The sequence below is a fragment of the Mus caroli genome, unplaced genomic scaffold, assembly GCF_978045245.1.
Source record: "Mus caroli unplaced genomic scaffold, Mus_caroli_1 scaffold_1, whole genome shotgun sequence".
In the NCBI taxonomy this organism is placed as follows: Eukaryota; Metazoa; Chordata; class Mammalia; order Rodentia; family Muridae; genus Mus; species Mus caroli.
Genome location: NW_028227256.1, coordinates 127239449 through 127259169, shown reverse-complemented (window position 1 = coordinate 127259169; position 19721 = coordinate 127239449). Strand labels below are relative to the sequence as shown.

At 43.0% G+C, this 19721-nt stretch overlaps 2 protein-coding genes across 10 annotated transcripts in view; one reads left to right on the top strand and one right to left on the bottom strand.

The window, feature by feature from the left end:
* Positions 1–7687: 7687 nt before the first annotated feature.
* On the bottom strand, positions 7688–14574 carry Yod1 (YOD1 deubiquitinase). Its single transcript, XM_021165618.2, has 2 exons — positions 14137–14574; positions 7688–13286 (listed from the first exon to the last, which is right to left on the bottom strand). Exons 1-2 carry the CDS (start codon positions 14462–14464, stop codon positions 12583–12585), a joined length of 1032 nt encoding a protein of 343 aa, XP_021021277.1. The 5' UTR covers positions 14465–14574; the 3' UTR covers positions 7688–12582.
* Positions 14575–15121: 547 nt separating this feature from the next.
* Positions 15122–19721, top strand: part of Pfkfb2 (6-phosphofructo-2-kinase/fructose-2,6-biphosphatase 2) — a 28178-nt gene continuing 23578 nt past the window's right edge. For 5 of the 9 annotated variants that reach the window (XM_029474219.2, XM_021165600.3, XM_029474238.2 and 2 more), the window contains exons 1-2: positions 16076–16212; positions 17430–17540. In XM_029474219.2, the coding sequence (XP_029330079.1) occupies positions 17450–17540 (91 nt within the window). In that variant the 5' untranslated portion in view covers positions 16076–16212; positions 17430–17449. Of the gene's footprint in view, positions 15201–15916; positions 16052–16075; positions 16213–16458; positions 16561–17429; positions 17551–19721 lie in introns of those variants that run through there. The other 4 variants (XM_085840873.1, XM_085840872.1, XM_085840871.1 and 1 more) reach the window with 4 other exon arrangements.

Genomic DNA, 19721 nt, shown 5'->3' with positions numbered 1-19721 from the left:
TTGAGCTGAGTGGAAGGAGAGTAAAGAGAGTTTGGCAGGGTGGAGGCAGATCAATGGGACTTGATTTTCTGTCTTGAAAGGGACGCATCAGTCTGGCTGCGCTCTATGGGCCCACTGAGAACCGGATTTGTTGTTTAGACTAGTCTTCCTCCACTTGAAGCTGAAAGTATTCTCCAGACTGCCATTCTGGTGCCTAATTTTGTAACCAGCTTTTCTAACTGCTCAGTCATTGACAGTTTCATATCCAGAAGAGGTTTCAAGGGTCTCAAGGTTAGGGATGTAGCTGAGTCACCCAGTCCCCAGAGCTTGCTGACAACTGTCCTGGCTTTTTTGTTTCTGGGGAAATAAAACTAACTTCTCTCTCTCTCTCTCTCTCTCTCTCTCTCTCTCTCTCTCTCTCTCTCTCTCTCTCTCTCTCTCTCTCCTATAGGAGGTAATTTCCGGATTAAAAAAAAAAAAAAAAAAAGAAGCTTGATCAGCCAAAAAGGAGAGATAGCACTCACTTGAACTCTGTCATTTGGGTCTCTGGTCCCTTTTGGCTGCTTAGAGAAGGTGGCAATAGATATTAAACAAAAATAAAGTCAGCTGCCAACCAGTCTAGCAAGTACTTCTTTTGAGGGGAAATGTCTGGCGTGCTAATGGAGAAGAGTAGGTCAGGGATCCTCCTGCTTCCTGGAAGAAATCACCTCCAGGTACAGAGGCCACTTGCCAGACAGCAGTTCTGCTATTTCCCTGAATACAGGCCATCCCCAGTAGCCTTCAACTTTTAAAGGTATATCACTTGCCAGCAGCAAAAAGAAAAGAAAAATTAGAAAAACCAAACCAAAATACCTCATGCAAGAACCACTCAGTTTAAGCGCCTGCTGTATGCTGGTTATTACCTTAAGCATTTCTATGTCTTATTTAACTTTTGCTCCAACTTAGAAGCATTGCCCAATTCTTACAGCCCACACTTCACCAGGAGGTTAAATGACATGCCTGATATTTCCCAAGTGGGTAGTAGAGCAGATATTTTAATCCAGATTGTCCACTCCCAGCTTGCTTCATAGTTACTGTTCCCGATTCTGTGACTGGATGCTCTGGTGAAAGCAATGTAAAGGAGGAAGGACTTGTTTGGGTTTCATTCAGTTCAAAGGTACACCATGCTGGGAGGTCCTGGTGGTAGATGCTCCAGCCAGCTGGTCACACTGTATACCTAGTCAGGAAGCAGAGATGGCCAGTGGCCGACTTACTTCCTCCTTTTTACTCAGTCATCCAGGGTCCCATCCATGGAATCGTCCTGCTGGAATTTAGTATTTGTGTGCGTGGGTGGGGGGCTCAACTCAATTAACCTAGTCCACAGGCATGCCCAGAAACATGTTTTCTAGATCCTGATGCAAGAAGCAAGACCACCATTCTGTAGTAACAATTTCATGAATAGAGAAATGTAAGTTTTAAGTACTCTAATGTAGAGACACCAAGAATAGCTGGCATGGAATTTTGGCAGGAAACTGGTTTTTAGAGTCCCTAATTTTGAGAAATTCTGGCCATCTTTTCCTCATAGGCCAGGACCTCAGAGTGATATTATCTTTGATTTCTTCTAACATTTCTTCTCAAAGCCCCCATTACATTGGTTCAGGATGTAAAGCCTTACCAAATGAACATCCTGGGGCTTGAAAATGTCTCATTTTTTTTTGTTGGTGGGCTCAGTCATCCTCACATAGCTGCCTGCCATCTTTCAACTCTCAGAGTTCTGAGACAAGTAGGCACCAGTGGCCAGCTAGGGGAGGGCGGGCCTAGTACCTCCTGCTCATTTGTGAATGCTCTTGTGCTCACTGCATACGAGGAGCCTAACCATTCATTCCCTGCATTGTCAAAGTGGCAATCACAATCAACCATCAGAGCTGCTATGCACGTCTGCCTATGCTTTGGAAAAAAAATCCCAGTGGGAAGCATAAAGTTCACATCACAGATAACTTGTATAATTAATTCTAACAATTTGCTTCATTCCTTATTTAATTTCTGGCCTGCAGCTGTTTATATGTTTTATAGGAAGACGCATGGTGTGATGATGGTTTGTATATGCTTGGCCTAGGGAGTGGCACTATTAGGAGGTGTGGCCACTATGGGGTAGGTGTGTCACTGTGGGTGTGGGCTTAAGACCCTCACCCTAGCTGCCTGGAAGTCATTATCCTGCTATCGGCCTTCAGATGAAGATGTAGAATTCCCAGCTTCTCTTGCACCAGGCCTGCCTGGCTGGTGCTGGATTCTTGCCTTGATGATTTTGGACTGAACCTGTGAACCTGTAAGCCAGCCCCAATTAAATGTTGTCCTTTATAAGACTTGCCTTGGTCATGGTGTCTGCTCACAGCAGTAAAACCCTAACTAAGACACAGTTCCATCCTTTCTCTGTGATTGTAGGTGGGAGGGAAGGTCTCTACATTATCCTGAGACCAAGATGAGGAAGATAATCTGAGAAAGTGGGAGACAACCCAGTATCCATCCTATCTGCATCTTGTGGATCACATTGACTTCAGGACTATGATCTCTGTTTCTAATACATCATCTAAATATATGTGATGTCACAATACTAAGAAAACAGGAAGGGGATCTCTACACCAATTCACTGCACTGGGGCTATATTTATGGCTGGGGTCACTGGATTTGATCCAGGTTTTTATAGGTGAGTGATTTAAACGTTTACTTAAAATAGAAGCAAAACTTTAACGAATCTTTAAAAAGACTGAACACTTTCTCAACTTCCAATAAAATTAGAATAATCAGGAGGGTCTCCCATCTTTTCCCAGGTAAGTGACTTACATTAAATAATTCTTTGACTTTCTCTTTCGCCCTAGACATTTATTTACCTTGGGAAATGTTTCAGCTACCCAGGCACAGCACTCTGCCATCTACCACTCAGTTATAAAATACTACCATTCTAGCTGAAGTTATGCATAAGCATTGGCTTGTCTCCCCATTCTTCAAAGCACACATATGTCCTGGTGGAAATAAACCACTATTCTAATTTGAATGCTTCCTGCCTTCCATTTCCTTGCTTTTCCTGGAATTGAGCATGGTTTTCTTTGCTTCACTTTTTTTTAAAATTTTTTTTTGGAAAAATACAAACCTTTGAGGTTCCAAGTGAATTACAAAGGTGGCCTGGACTACAGGCAAGGGAAGACTTCCCAAGTCAGGAATAAGGCTTGATGGCTGAGGTAGGTCTTTGGGGAGAGGTACTGCTGATAGTTGGAAGTGAATTCTTGTTTGATGATCTGATTCTGACAAAGAATTACAGATCAGCTTCCATGACTCCTCTGTTTTCAGTCCTTGTTTCTGCTGGTACACTGTTGTGGTATGGTTATCACCTTCTTTAACTTAAAGGCTAGTTTACTATTTCCTTCCTCAGTCAGTGAGCGAGGCAGTCACTTAAGTGACCCAGGTATGGGCAGGTGTGCCTGAACACACATCCACACTCATTCTAAGTCAAAATAAATAACTTTGGCTCCTTAGGGTAGTTTACAAAGTCAGACTGCAAAACAACTGTGGGCCTCCATCCAAACTCTTCATGCTCGACACACATCATACTGACCAGGCCTTTCCTTTTCTCTTAAAGGAAACATGTTTTCTTTATCCTCAGGAAACACTTGGTGCCCTCTCTCTTCATGGTAATATGTGCTGGGTCTCTAAGTGCAGTGACCTCTAAAATTCTGACAGACAGGAAAGTTTTTCAGTTCAAGTAGAGGCTGGGGAATGAAGTGCTGACTTTAAATAAAGCAGAGTTAGGGATGGATTCAAGAGAGTAATTGTAATTAGGCTACAAACCACCAAGCTTTCATCAACGTATATAAGTCTGAAGCCAAATGTGAATGGAAACGAAGCCATATACTAAAATAGACCTTAGTTCCTAACACTATTTAATTGCTAAGTAGTTTTCAGGAGCGGGTTCTTCCCTATTTCTTTGTGGAAGTTTCTCAGCCCACGTGCTGTGGAAATCTAGAGTTTATAGGTTGGGTTTGGATATCTTTTCCCTACTGAGCGAGACAACAGCTTTGTTTTTTCTACACTACTCTGTTCCCATCACATCTGTGCCCTCATTCTCACCCCCAGGTCTGTCTCTGTCTCTATTACCCAAATGTTGGCAGTTGGGTTATTAGGTAGAATATGGTCACTCTTCCTTTTCTATGCATCTTTGCACCCTTCACTCCCATCATGTAATTTCCCCCTCACTACACTAACATATACCTCATGTTTTCTATCAATTCCATCCTGAAGAAAAATTTCCTCCAGGCTTCAGACCTGCAGCAGTTGGGGCCGATTGGTCTGTAGGCTACTCATTGGCTCTTGTTTTGGTATCTTCATCAATAACTGGGATAAATCCCTTTTCTGTTGGGTTATCTGGAGTGTAGACCTTCTTTGTTGGCTCTCTTCTTTTGGCAGAGCAGTCTCTACTAATTTCCTAAGGACAAATGCTTAACTAAACTCCTGTATGTCTGAAAATATCTTTCTTTTTACCCTTGTATTTGATTGAGAGTGGCTGCAGAGTTTTAAGGTACATCTTTTAGCTTCCAGTATTGCTGTTGAAAAGCCTCCAAAGTATTTCTGACTGTAAATTTTAGGCCCTTTTCTGTTTCCAGTATTTAGAAATTTACACAACAATGATGATGTGTTTTTAAGAGTCAAAGACTTTATTTGAAGCTCTGGTTCTAGTCATATCAAAAGCTCTTGGACTTCCCACTAAGAGCTAATAAAATTCCTTTGAGACAAAGATCTGACGATTCATTGGAATGCTTTTATGTCCTTACACTGACTACAACAAACAGCAAGGTCAATGTCTAATTTCTTATACTCTGAATTCATTTATTCATATTCATATATTCATATGTAGATATTTGTTACATGCCCAGCGTTTTACTTGGAGCTGAGAGCACTGTAATAGCAAACCAAATTGGCTCTGTCCAGACAGAGTAAACTGAAGATAAATACACATGCACTCATCTGTGCACACACACAAGTACATGTAACACAAGGCCTTAAAGTAGCCAAAGAGAGCAAGAATCTGGGTCCTTGCCCACTTGTAAAAGCATCTTATTTTTCTCTTCTCTCACCTGCACTATGAGCCGACTGGTTGGGAGATACTTCCCATAGTACTGAGTTTATAGATGCTGCATTTGCTGGTTGGAATGCTCTTCCTACTCTTTAAAGGACTAATTCCTCTGTGGCTTAGTGTCCATCCTTCATGCCAGTTTTTCTAAAAGGCTCTCCCAGACTCATGAATTTTAAATTGCTGCTCCACCTCACCCCTGCTGTTCTCTCCATGGACCCATACCATACTATTTCTTTACAGCATTGCATGCATTTTTCCTTCCAGTGCATAGAGCACCCAGGGCAGTTCCTGACATGATGGCACTATCCAAAAACTGCTCACTGAGGGGATCTGTCATTTTGTAACCCTGAGATAGGTGACAGCATACCCCACAAGGATATCTTTGGAAGGGTTTATCAGCTTACCTGAAATAGTTTAGCTGCTCCTAGACAAAGTAAAACGTTTTTCTCCGTTTTCATTTTGCGATTAAGAAAGACAAAACTGGAGGCAGGCACGGTAGTGCATGCCTATAATCTTGGCACTTGGAAAATATCAGGAGGAATGTCTCAATCCTGTTCACAAGCCGGAGCCTACCTAGATTACTGAGTGATACTCTCAAGGAAAAACAAAACAAAAACCACCCCACACAAACAATTCCCCAAATCGTATGTTTTGATATTAAATGAACATAATGGGAGGGTCACCTTTGCAAAAGGTCATACATAATTCAGTCTGCCCCATAGTTTGCAGGTTTAAGAACTTGATCAGCTTCTCCTGTAATACTAATACTCTAGGAGAAGTAATTCCATAAATACCATAAGGAACATTGATTTCCTAGCCTCAGTAGGAAGTAATTTCAGTCATAAAACAAAATGTGCAACTCTTATTAACTGTTAAGTTTGGTCTACAATTTGGGTGAATATTTCAGTACAATATCTGCAAGGAGGAAGGGAACTGATAGAAATGTTCATGCTACCTGCTTCTACCTCTTTTCCTCCTCCATCTGCCACTTCCAAGTTATACTCTTCCGCTTTGTAAATTTCATGGTAAATTTCATCTGTTGATAATCACAAGACAGGTAAGTGTCACAGACATCCATTTCTAGAAATGTTGAACCAGGAAATTCAGATGAGTCTTCTGTTGCAGTAATGAAGAACAAAAAGGGCAATAAAGAATTTGGTACACGACTAGGTCTGGAACAGGGAAAGGGTAGGCGTGGTGTGGTATGCCTAACATCTGGGGCCACATTTCTTCTGGAGAATTTGTTCATTTCAGACTGGGTAGCTGAGATGCTGTACAGCTGAATGGAACAAGGACTATACCCAGTGTATGCTGGCACCCCAGTGCACTACACTCTCAACTGAGTGGCAGCTCTTGTTTGATTTGTAGTTTCTGTTACATTTAGTTACTCTGACAAAAGGGCATCCAGATCAGAACAGTTTCTTTTTTTTTTTTTTTTTCTTTTTCCGAGACAGGGTTTCTCTGTGTAGCCCTGGCTGTCCTAGAACTCACTCTGTAGACCAGGCTGGCCTCGAACTCAGAAATCTGCCTGCCTCTGCCTCCCAAGTGCTGGGATTAAAGGTGTGAGCCACCACTGCAGAACACAATTTCAAAAACAATGCTTATCTGTGGATTCCCTGTTTCTAACCACCGAATTTCATGCTTAGAGATGTAGGATCTTTACCAACTTGGAAAGTATGCATTAGGCACAAATGGAGGCCTGCTTTGCAGCTTCTCCCACACCCAAGCTTCTCTTCCCCAAACTTTAACAGAATAATTGGGAAAACCTCCGATTCTCTGTGTGAGCCTGCGATACTGTAATACCATGGGAAAGGAGGAAGAAATTGTTTTGTAATTATCTTATGGCTAGTATTAAAATATTTTTTCAAGATTGGCAGAGACCAACTGACTTTTTTTTTTTTAAAGATTTTATTTATTTATTTATTTATTTATTATATGCTGTCTTGAGACCCTCCAGAGGAGGGCATCAGATTTCATTATGGATGGTTGTGAGCCACCATGTGGTTGCTGGGAATTGAACTCAGGACCTTCAGGAGAGCAGTCAGTGCTCTTAACCGCTGAGCTCTCTCTCCAGCCCCCAACTGACTTCTTATATAACTCATAATGCAGAAGACTTAAGACAGGATTTGAATTTAAAAAAAATATTAAAGCATTCATTTCTTTCTATTCTTGTTAGTTTCTGTGTGCTGTGTATGTCTATGGACTTAAGTCTATTAGAAAACTCTGGCCAATTCTAACAACTCCACAGTTTCTAGTGTTTAACTGCTGACACTGAAACATTATCCAGTGTTAGAGAAGCCACCATCTTCAAACAGATCTAAACCCACCCTGATTCTACTCTACTAAAGCCAGGAACACCCAACCTTTCCAATTAAACAATCCATCAGCCAAGGTTATTAAACTTCAGGAGTTTTAGAAAGAAATTTAGTCAGTGAAGGGAAGTTCTGAGTGCCTTCTGGCATCAGTAAAGAGAAACACTTAACCTCTTGAAGGTTGTGGGAAGCAGTTCCACAAATCCATGCTGTGGCCTGTTGGTAATACGTAACTTGAGTGTAGTATTCTTTACTGGCCCTTTGCCCTGATCCCAAAATATGCTCGCACAACAATGTTTTCACTTCATTTATTCCTTTAAAACAAGTCACTTCATACATTCAGATATTGAAAAAGTCACATATCATAAATAAAATGAATGCATCTTAATAACAAAGGCAAAATCATGAGTTGTATAAAATGAAGTCAGACATCTCCCAGAGAGCAGCAGCACATTGACCTTGGAAACTTGCTGGCAAATGACAAAGGAACATTCTGGAAACAGCACTAAGAACACATTTTCATATGTCAGGAAAGAACTCTTTCTGTTTGGCCCCCTCTTATACTTTTGAAATTATGTTCTGAGCTCTGTATTTCAGGCTTTATTGATGATTTTCTTATTTAAGGAACCAGAGTTCCTTCTACTGTGCTAGTACAGCCACAATAAGACTATTTTTCATTCTGAACCTTTTGACAAAGGCATTCTTAAAGAAAACAAATAATTTGGTACAAACGCATTTCCTGTGGCACCTTGAATGGCACAAACGTGAACAGGCAACCCCTGTCCTTTAAGTAACTGATGGGTTACACTCAACTAAACATTCTATATGCATTCTGGAGCCAAGCCACATCAGCTTGGTAGAAATCCTCAGCCTCCTTACCTATAACTTAACCACGTCATTCATTCACTATACTTAAATTACTAATTACAGGTTCATGTGTTTCAAAGCTTGTGTTCATGGCCGTATACATCTCCTTTTCAGTAGTACCCATGCTTTTCACTTGAAAATGCCATGGGAAGGATAACACCCTACCTTAAATCAAATGAATTTAGACACAAACACTTCATAATTCAGTAAACATAATACTTTGTTTTCCAAATAAAATAGTCAAAGCACTGTAAACAAAATGTTAGCTAATTTTTGAAGAAAAACAAAACCACAAAACAACAACAAAAACCAAAACCTTTCCCACAACCATTCATTGAGTTGGATGTGCTGCACATTACAACAGGCACTAAGAAACCATCCCGGGGTGGAATGCAGATTGCTAAGCACTTACCCTAGCAGCAAAAAGCCCTGGTTCGATGCTTAGCATGAGTAACAAACTAGCTTATTCAAATAAAGTGTTCCTTTAGATTTGCAAACACTGCTTGCATATCTTACTCAAAAATCAATTTCTTCCAAAATAAGCTTGCTTAAAATGAATGAAAGGTTTGATGAATGGATTCTTTAGAGATCACATTACAGAAGTAATATTCCTTATGTTAGGACATAGACCATGGTCCTAACAGTGAGTGAAATTAGACTGTATCATAAGATACATAAATACTGATGGCAATAGCAGATGAGAGCCACTGGCTAGCAGCTGGCTTGGGGTTATATCCTTACTGCCCTCAAGATCTTCTAGAGAGCTATGTAAACTTTTATTCTCTAATTTTTAAAGTGCTGCAAATGAGCCAGGCGTGGTGGCACACGCCTTTAATCCCAGCACTCGGGAGGCAGAGGCAGGCAGATTTCTGAGTTCGAGGCCAGCCTGGTCTACAGAGTGAATTCCAGGACAGCCAGGGCTATACAGAGAAACCCTGCCTCAAAAAAAAAAAAAAATAAATAAATAAAATAAAAAAATAAATAAATAAAAAAAATGCTGCAAATGATGTTCCAACACATGAAAAATGTAAATTTTAATATATGTAAATTTCAGAAGGCCACCCGATTTTTAAATATATAACGTGTGTGGATCATTGCTGCTTAATTTCACATACATCCTACTGTAATTTTTCCACAAAGACAGAAAATTCACCTAGGGCAGCTTGAAGGGAGGAAGCTAGGCAGACAAGTAAGTTAGGCAGGAGCAGTTAGGCGCATACCTGGGCAGGGAAATAATGTTAATTTGGGATTCTGATTTTTCTGGGACTTGAACTCAATAGAGTATTCAAATGGCATTAATGGTATCAGTTCCTAACAACAAGGTTAGGTTGGCCAGTAACCCCTTGCCTATGACTTCATTCATGGAGAGCTTTAAGAAATCAACCATGAATCACTAGCAAAAGATGTAGTAGCATCTAGATGCCTTCATGTGGTGTCATATCACAAAATTCCCAGGGACATTAATTTTGACTACTGCTGTGACTAGGGTATCTTTATAAAAACACACTGAATCTTTAATCCAAAAGAGTGGGGGGTACTGGGGAAATGGGGTCAAAGCATAATTTTTATTCTACCACTAATGTAAATTGACTCATTTTAATTAAAAATAATTCTTGTAGGACAGGCAAAAACTGGACAGAAAGGGTTTCATTAGGACATAGGTTTTCTTTTTGTTTTTTTGTTTTTTTAGCTTTGCTGCAACTAAATTCACAGATGTTTTCAAAAATCTAAAAATGAGTTTCCTCACAATTTCAAGAGCTTAATACATACAGGAAAAAATATAAAACAAATCTTTTAAATTCTATGAGGCTTAACAGCTTGTATTTGGAATGAACAGAAATTAATAATTAAATAATTTGCATATAATGCTTCACCTGGAATGTTTCACAACAAAAACACTACTCTCAAACCAGTTCTCATATCAGCAAATGATTAAAATGTCTTTTTGAAAGCCATTTTACTATCAAGTGTCTACCTGACAAACCAAGCAAAAGATAAAAATAGAATAAGAAACAATCCCCTAAATAAATACTAAACAAGACATACAAATAACACTTAGAACAAAGACTTGATTTTTAAGATACCAGTGCTCATTCTATTTCTTTACGTTTACTAAACAAATCCTCTGTACATTATATAGACTCAATTTTTAAGTGACAGGAGTTTATTTTCAAAAAATAGAACATGCCTGACACATTATAAGTTATTCAATAAATACTTGTTGCATGAACAAACTTGGATCCAAATTTTTAGAAATATTGAATTTGGATGCTCAAGTGGTAAAGGAAGGTAAGCTTTATAAATACGATGCATAACCCAATGTTACAGTTTTAATGTACAGCTTTAAATTAAATATTTTACAGAGAAAACAAAAGAGATTTAAAAAATCTAACCCAGAGGACAGGTCTGAAGAGACTTTTGTGACAGTCATTACATGTCATGACCTCCAAGTGCCCGGCATCCTAGCTCACTAGAACTATCTTTAAGGCTCAGTTCAAAAAAGAAAAACATTTTCAACTTATATGAATATAATAATGCCATTGCCTGACTGGCTATGTGCACAAAGGGCATTCAAGAAAAGTCATCTGGCCAGGTATGGTGGCCCCTACTTGTAATCTCAACACTCAGAAGGCAGAGGCAGAAGGATCACTTTGAGTTGGAGGAGCCTGGTTTATATAACAAATTCCAGGCCAGCAAGAAACACACAGGGAGACTTTGTCTCAACACAAGAGAGAATCTCATTTGATGATCGAAGCATACTTTGTGAATTGTTCAATGTCCTTAAAGGAACTTTCTAAATTGTTCACTTTAATATTCCTTAATTGACATGGTCACGATTACCATGTAAAAGGCTAAGGGTTGACTTTGATTTTAAAACACTTGCTAAGAAGAATCATGGAAAGATGTTAAGTGCTTTAAAGCACATTGGTGTAAATGGTTCTCTGAGATATTTAATAAATAAGATCAAGATAACAAAACTTCACAACATTATGCCTCTATACACTGTATGACAGATATACAACAAATTATAACTTAGCATCCCTGATCTTTAGAAGAATTAAGAGGTAGAAAACTTTACCTGGAAGATTCTATAGTGAAGCTAAGTTTTGAGAGCAAGTGCCTTGAGGATCAATCCATCAAGCAAATGGCTACATACCTGACACTAGGTAGCAATATTCTGAGAGAGCTGTATAAGGCAAGGATTTTAAAACTTTGTATATTTTCTAAGTGAAACAAACCAAATCAATTATTTAAAAACTGAAAGTCAAAGATCACAGATGAACAAAGTACTAACTTGCAGAAATGTGAAATATCCAAAAGATCATAGTGGATCTATGAATACTGTTCTCTACAGAAAAGAGTTTCAGGAAACCAAAATATACCATTGACACTTTAGAGGAAGACTTGTTAGTAAGAAGTGCTTTGAGCTGAAGAGCTGAGGAAATCAAATCCCTCCAGAAAAATTTGTATGTATGTAAAAAAAAAAAAAGCAAAAGAACTAAACACTCAAAATTTCAAGATACTTCTTGAATTTTAAACTAAATTAGCAATTAAAAAGGCATATCCTGCTTCATTGAAAAAAAATTACCTAATGTGACAAATACCAATACATGAATTGCATTAAAACAAGAGGCCAACAGTCTTTTAAAGCTTCAGGAAGCTGCTTCAGGCACCTTTCCCCCTTATACATTCTACTTTTATACACTAGAAATCGCAACAGGACCATATTAATCCCTGTTTTAGATAACATTCTCAAGGGACATACTTCTCCCTGTAAAATTGCTTTTAATATACTTGTAAGTAGTTAGATACACTTATAAAGTCTACCAAATTGCAATATAAAAAGTTTTGACAATTCTGAGTATCTTCATTTGATGAATCAATTCAGAATTTAGAAACTACTAACTCATTCAAAGTTATTAAAAGGAATCAACTACTGGAGACATTGTGGTATATGTCCAGTGGCCCTCCACAAGGCTTTCCACATTACCTAAAATATGATGTTTTCTTCTATAAGCTAAAGCCGCTAGGTGCTGGTTTATAATACAATCCAGTCTTCGGGTTAGCATCCGAAGTGGCCAAAACCACCTATTCCGACACCCCAGTAGAAAGAGGGCATGCCACTAGTGTAGACACACATCTGTAAACTTGCACACTGATTTTAATCTTAACAAGGAATTTCAGTGTCAGTCATACTAGTTTAGGATAAAAGGATGGTCCGAGCATTGTGTTCTATTCTGTAGGGTTATGAATAGCTTATTGGAAAACCCAGAGCCTTCTGGATCTGTGAGGTAGTAGGCTCCCACTCTTATGAACAGATCACACCTCTCCAAAGTTGGTATGGCCTGTCTCCCTGGCATGGTCCCTTGCTTCTGCTTGTCCGGTTAGGCCCTTCTGACACACCATGCATCTCAGGGTGAAGCGGTTTACATCAGTGAATTGTCTCTTTCTTCTAGCTTCATCAGCTAATTCCAGTGCTTGTACAAGAACAATATCATCATTTGAGGAGAAAATGGTCAGAGGAGGGGTATCTGGGTCAGGGAAGTTACGCTGAAGCGGATCGTAGTGAATGCCATCGTAGATAAGCAGAACTCTTTTGGTATATCCTGCATCTTCCCCAAAACGATCAATTCTGACTGTCTGTGTATCTACTACACATATTTCACATTGGTAAAACTTAGACAGGATTGAGATCTCGATTGCTCCCCCCCACGTATCATCCCTTCTGATCCAATCACAGTAGTCTTCGTTTGTCTTTCCCAGTATCGCCTCACTATACAAGTCTGGATCACTTGCTACAATTTGTGCTATGAGTCGTCTCATCTCAGGGGCACAAGCTGGATTCAAGACTCCTCCTTCAACGACATAGTACACACTGGTAAAGAGGCAAGAGTTGTCTGCTGGGACTGCGGTTCTGGTAAGCACAGGCAGAGTTTCCCTGACATAACTAGGAGCACCATGTTTTGAAAACGCAGGTGAAGCTTTTGGTCTGGTTTGGTCTTCTTCAACAATCAGCATGTCACCTGTCAAAAATAAAACAAATCCAGAACTGCAGAGAAATTATAGATCGGGTGTTTATTAGCCAACTCAGTAAATTAGAAAGCAAAGGAGTTAAAAGTATAAAGCGGGTTACCAAGGAGAACACAACTTTGTAAACAAGAGGCCAGTAACTCTCTAAGTTTGCTTGTGTTTAGTTCACAGTGTCTTCAGAAAGAGGCAAACAGAACAAAATGCTCCGCGCTGCGTTTCAACTTAAAAACCAAATCTTTCAGATGTTCTCCACAGACTAGGTAGGTCACTGGGGTGTTCTTTGCACTTCGCATGCCTATACCATCTGACAGTTCGATTCGAGGGGCCTTGCCACAAAATGGAAAAAGCTTTGAATGGTCAACACTGACGTTCAAGTTCTAAAACTGGGAACAAGTAACTGCTGTTGGTTAATTCTACAGCAATAAACACAACGTCCAAGTGTGTATATATATATATATATATATATATATATATATATGACACAAACTAAAAAGAAATTAACACACAGGGAAAACGAATTAAGACAAAAAATTGGTATCTCAACCACTGACCTGCTGATAGGGATAGGGAAAAAGAACCGTCCGGTCAGGGAACAAGGGTCCTGCTGTCCTTTGGGAAAGCAGAGGAAACGAATGACCTGGAAGCAGGCTTGGGGAACAGGGGACTTCAAGACTCCAGCCTTGTCTCTAAATCACAAGTAAAGGACTTGACACCTGCCTCGGCCTTCCCGGAGTTCTGGTCCTTGAAGCCCCTAGCTGTCACATAGGCACTCTGCCTTACTGGCTTCACTCTTCTCCCCTCCACGTCCTCCAAGACTTCCCCGGCCCCGGCCGGTGCCCGTACCTGACTGGATGGGCAGGTCCCCAAGAGTGATGTCCCGGTCGCTGAGATCCAGGCACTCGGGCGGGTAGCCGACGAGGATTCGCTGACTGCCCGGAGCGATGCCGGTGATAGCGGCGATTTGGCCCTGCAGCTCCCGTAAGCGGGTCCGGCTGGAAAGACCCTGCAAAACGTGGGTGCCACCCTTGGCCTTGCAGCGGAGCCGCCACATAGTGTCGGCCGGCCGGCCTCCTGCGGGGCCAGCCTTGGTCCCAGCCTCAGCCTGGGGGACAGCGCCGGAGTAACCAGCGGGGGGGACCCCAAAATGGCCGCCTTTTGCGCCTCCAAACATCGCGAGAGGTGGCCGCTGGGGCGCTTCTCGCGACACCTCGGTGGGGGGGAACTCGGCCTCGGCTCTTCCAAAAAAACCGGCGCGGGCTCTTAGAGTGGCAAGGGCGGCCGCGGGTGAGGGCGGGGGGTCGGCCAGCTCTCCCGAGCGCTCGGGTGAGGCGAGCTCCGCGTCGGCAGCATTTATGCTCCAGGGAGGAGGGCGGGGAAGGAGTTCCCAAGTCTAGCAGAGCAGAATGTCACCTTGCAGGGAGGTAGCCAATGATGAAAGCAGCCTCTCAAACACCAGGCAGAGCCGACTCATCCCCGGGAAGGTAAACAAATGCCAAGAGAGGTCAGAGGACCCGCCAAACAGTCACGCCGCTGGCGGGGTTCGTGGCTGCGCCGAACTGATTCATTGAGGCCAAGTGGACGGGACGAGCGGGGAGTCCCGTGAGACGAACTTGAAAGCGTCCATCTGCCACCTCAGAAAGACTGTATGAGGTCAGCAGCCGTGCCCGGGGCGATCGCCTCACTCCCGCGGTTGGTGGCAGGGCTCAAGAGGACTCACTCTTGGTCATCCGGATTCCAGTCCGATTCCTGGTATCCCAATAGGAAGACACTTCATCATGGCAACGCAGTCCTCGTGGTGGCCGAGAGACAGAAGACAGACGGGCAGAGAGGAGACCTGACCAGATAGCTAGCCAGTTTCCAACTCTGTAGCCCGGGAGCCCGAGACTGCCTTGATCGTAGTTCTAAAGGTGTGCAGTAAACGCCGAATAATGACAGTTTGTAGCACGCTGGAACACGCCGGGGGCTGTGAAACCCATACTTGGATTGTGTGGAAGATGACTTGACTCTCGGGTCAAGAAGGAAGGAGTGAAAACAGTTCTAGTGCCCCCCCTTCCCCCACCGTTTAGCCAAAGCAACAAACAAGTCCCCCTCCCCACTCTGGACTGTCAAGCACTGTCAGGTACCAATGGTGTGCAGGGGGAGTGACTTTGAAAAGTAGTTCTGGGAGATAAACCCCACTGGAACAGCCTCTACTGTGAATCAATTACAGCGAATCTGTCCCTCTGTACCCTCACACACACTTCTCCTCCTTGGCTCTTGCAGATGACCACAGATAATGTAGCCTGGGTCCAGGGATGGAGGGGGTAAATCAAGGAACGTGCTTTGGAGTCACCTGTCTGGTGAATGGGAAGCTCCTGGGTCCATAGGCTCCAAGGATGCTGACCAGAAGTTGTAGTTAGTTAGCTCTTGCCTTCTGGTAGCCAGCCAGGCATCTTTATAAGCCGACCTCAACCTCCCAGAACCTAGCCTAGCTGGAGATTCAGGAATGAAGGCGTTAAGCCTCACTTTTCACCAGTCACTCCCACGCAAGATGTCAGCCAAACAGATCTCGCGAGAATAAGGGAAGGAAAAAAAAAAAAGGGAAGGCTTTTAATTCACCCCGCCTCCAGCTCCATTTGTTTCCAGGCAACGATGCCACCAAGCTCCCCTGGGCCCGCTGCTTTGCGAGTTGACGGCCTTAGGCTGTCACAGGTCCTCCCAGACCCCAGGAGCCCGCCCCCTGCCCTGTAGGTGCTTCATTGGTCCAGCGTGCCTCCAGGTGAGGGCTGACGCCAGCGTGGGCGGGGCCAAGTACCCCACGTGACTCGCCCCAACCCCCGGAGCCCAGACTACTTCAGTCTGTCTGCCAGCTTTGGTACCCGGTGCTCCGGTGGCGACACCGGGTCTACAGCAGGGAGGACGAATAGGACAGGTCATAGGGTGAGCAGTAATTGAGCAGTCTGGACCGGGCTGGGGTGCTGCGCGGGCGCGGGGATGGTGCAGAGCGACGGTGCTTCGTGCTTTCGGGAAGTGTAGCTCCGGTGACGCTCCTGGGCGTGCAGCCCTTCAGGGACACTGAGCCGCAGCTGCGGAGTGAGGAATGGAGAATTGGCTCTGTCAGGCCAGGAGCCGTGCACGGGTTTTCTTTTTTCTTTCTTTCCTTTTTTTTTTTTTTTTTCCTTTTCAAATAGAATCTTTTGTCTTGAGCTCCTTGGCATCGGGGTTTGAGTAGTGAGTCCCAGTCCCTCTCACCCTAGTTGATATCAGGACCCAAGGCTTATTTTGCAGGTAACATTTCATAAGTCATTTACTTCCGCTGCGCCCTAGGGGATGGATAGGAAAGGGCAGGGAGGGTGGAGAACGTCAGAGAATGTAACATGCTAGGGCTATCTCAGCTCCACTACAGTTCTTCTTTCCTAGAGTGTGCTTTCACCCCGTCCCTCTCACCAGTTTCCAAATTCATTCTCATTCTCTCCCTTCTCTCCCTGTCCCCCTCTTCCCCTCCCTCTCCTTCCCTCTTCCCCTCTCCTTTTCCTCCTTCCCTCTCTCTCCTTCCCTCTCTCCCTCTCCTTCCCTCTTCCCCTCTCCTTTTTTCTCCTTCCCTCTCTCCTCCTTCCCTCTCTCCCTCTCCTTCCCTCCCTCCCTCTTCCTCCCCCCCCGCCCCCCTCCGTCCCCCGCCGAGACTGAGTTTTTTTCCTTTGGATTGGGGTTGCTTTCTTGATCAAGTGCACTTGATCTTTCCGCACCTCCAGCTCTTCTGATTCCCACCTCTGTTCTGTCTGTATTCTTAAACTTAGAATGTGAGGTCAAGAAACTTGAACAAGGTACTTTGGTTGGTTATCTTCATTTGTCAATTCTGTAAAATAAGACGAAGTAATCATGCTAGGAAAATCTGCTTTAAGATTATTGGAAGGCTTGCTGGGTTTGAGATGTATGAGTGTGAATCAAGTCAGCAAAGAACTGCAAAGTTGGAGTGCAGCTGTATAGGTGAGGAGTCAGGTTTGTGACTTATCCAAGAACAAGTGTTTGTGAAGTAGGAGCAAGGGGCTGGACCTGGATCTTGGTAGGGGCTTCTTCCTTTTGTCACACTAATCCTCTGCACCATTTTTAGGGATACCATCCTTCCCTTCCTTCTATTTTATTATCTCTTTTCCCAGGTGCCTCCTGAAGAACTACCATGTCTGAGAATAGTACATTTGCCCCGGAAGACTGCAACAGCAGCTATAAACCCCACGCCTCAAATCTGCGAAGGGCAGGGAAGAAATGCTGTGAGTTCTGGTAAAGAGTGACTGACTGCGGATCCCTCTTGGGATTTTTGTCCCAGAAATGTATTTGTATCCTACACTCTTTTTCTCTGTGGGGGTGGGGAGTAATTCTTTGCATGGCAGTTTATGTTTTATTTATTTTGCGTCTGGATCTCAGCACAGAACCCTGACTTGCTGGGGACTTGCAGTGTAACCCAGGCTGCCCTCTGACTCATCATGCAAGTTTCCTCTTATAACCTCTTGAGTACAGATGTGTGAGACACATGGCTTAGGACTTAAGACAGAGTCCACAGTGAGCAGTTCCCTGTCTCAAACTAGTAGGCTTAGTGTCCTTGGGACTTCTTGATGCTTTCATTAGTGATATGTGGGAGCTAGAGCAAGTTATTTTATACATAGGATGGCCAAGTGTCAAGGTACACAAGTAACCTGGGGCTGTCACTCCCTCAGTTCCTTTTATCTCTTGGACTGTGTTCTTGGAAGGCAACACTCATTGCATATATTGAAGGCAGAAGCCGGGCCTGTTGGTCCCCACCCATAATCTAAGCCCCGGTGAGGTGGAGGCAGAGGATAAGGGGTCCAAGGGTGTGCTTAACCACACATACTTAGTTCAGAATAAGCCTGGGTTACTTGAGACCTGTCTCAAAAAACAAACCCAAGTTGCAGGTGAGAGCATGCCCTTGTCCAGTTCCTCCCTGCCCTGAGGGGAATGAGCTCTGACATGTGACTCAGTGTCAGGTGCTTGAAGTTCTTGCAGGGTTAGCTTTGGGGTTTTGCAGATTCTTTCACACAAGCATTTTAATGTACAGGGATGGCAGAAATGGTGGCAGGGGAATCAAGCATCATTTCTTGTCCCCTGGACTCTACATCCCTAAGCAAGGCTGTATACTTCCCTAGAAGTCTGGGGCATTGGTCCTCAGAGGTTTCTGGAAACCTCAGGAGCCTTCTAGCACTCATCCTTCTGGAACCCCCCTGGTCAGTTCTCCCTTTATGGAGAAGTGCTTATGTGTATGCATAGGGAGAAGGAGGTGGTTAGCGTGAGAGCTGTCTGGTCAGTTATCTCAGAGCTGCATTATGGTGTCACGCTCTTTCTTGTTATTTCATGCTCTTTTTCTGGCGTCCATGAGGCATGTGCTGGATTGATGCAGTTAGAATACTGAGCTTGGCATATCTCTGTGGTTAGGGTCTCCTTTTCTTGCCAGGGCAAGAAGCTGCCACCTAAGGCAGACTGTCTCGTAAGTAAACTTACAGAATGATGCTTAATTATAGTCCCTTTGGTCCGACTTCCAGGGTTTGAATGGTGGTTTTGCTGTTTCCTAGCTATCCCTTGAGCAATTTACTTAACCTCTCTCTTCCTCAGTTTACCCTGTAAGGAAGCAAGCCTCCTTTCTCTGCCCTTTTACCTTCTCCTCTCCTTCCCTTCTTTCCTTTGACAGTGTCTCACTCTGTAACCCAGATCAGCATTAACTCGTCATTTTCTTGCCTTAGACCCAGAGGGCTAGGATTACAGGTGTACACTGTCACTCTTAACCTAGTTCACTCCATTATAAAGTGGAGACACTCTAGACTTCATAACAGAGTAAATTGTTCTCCCAGGAATGATGTAAGAAATAAATAAGTATATATAGACAAGTGCTGAGATGAATGTTGGACATAGCTGCTGTCATTTTTCACAAGTGACTCTTTGTATTTACGTTTGAAACATTACATATAAATAGACTTACCATTTAAATGCTATTAACATCTCCTAATTTAAGAGTCCTGTAAAGAGTCATCTTTTCAGTGTTCTGACCATTTATTCTGATCCGGTGTCTCCCTCTTAAAAGGAGTGTGCTCAGGTACTAGCTGTGTAGTCCAAAAGACAGCAAAGAAGGGTGGGAGTGGACTTCAGAAAGCTAGTTCATATCGTCAGTGCTTCTAGCTCTGCCTTGTTCTCAGCCAGCCACTCCTGCCTGCTTTCCTAATCCTTTCACAGCTCTTGGAGGGCTTTCAATCCCAGCATAATCTCTGCTCTCATCTCTGCTCTGGACTCTGGTGGGTTTTTGTTTTTTGTTTTTGTTTAGTCTCTACTCTTTTAAAACTGCTTTTTCTACCCAACTAAAGGACTCTGAGTTAGTTGTCATTTCTGTACTCAGTTTTTCTTATGTCATGGCTAGCCCATGAGATTGTGAGATCCTTAGAATACGG

Coding starts and splice junctions, on each gene's coding strand:
- Yod1 (XM_021165618.2), bottom strand. CDS start 14,464: ATGTTTGGAGGCGCAAAAGGCGGCCATTTTGGGGTCCCCCCCGCTGGT. Junction 13,287..14,136: donor GGACCTGCCCATCCAGTCAG/GTACGGGCACCG, acceptor TATTTTTGACAG/GTGACATGCTGATTGTTGAA.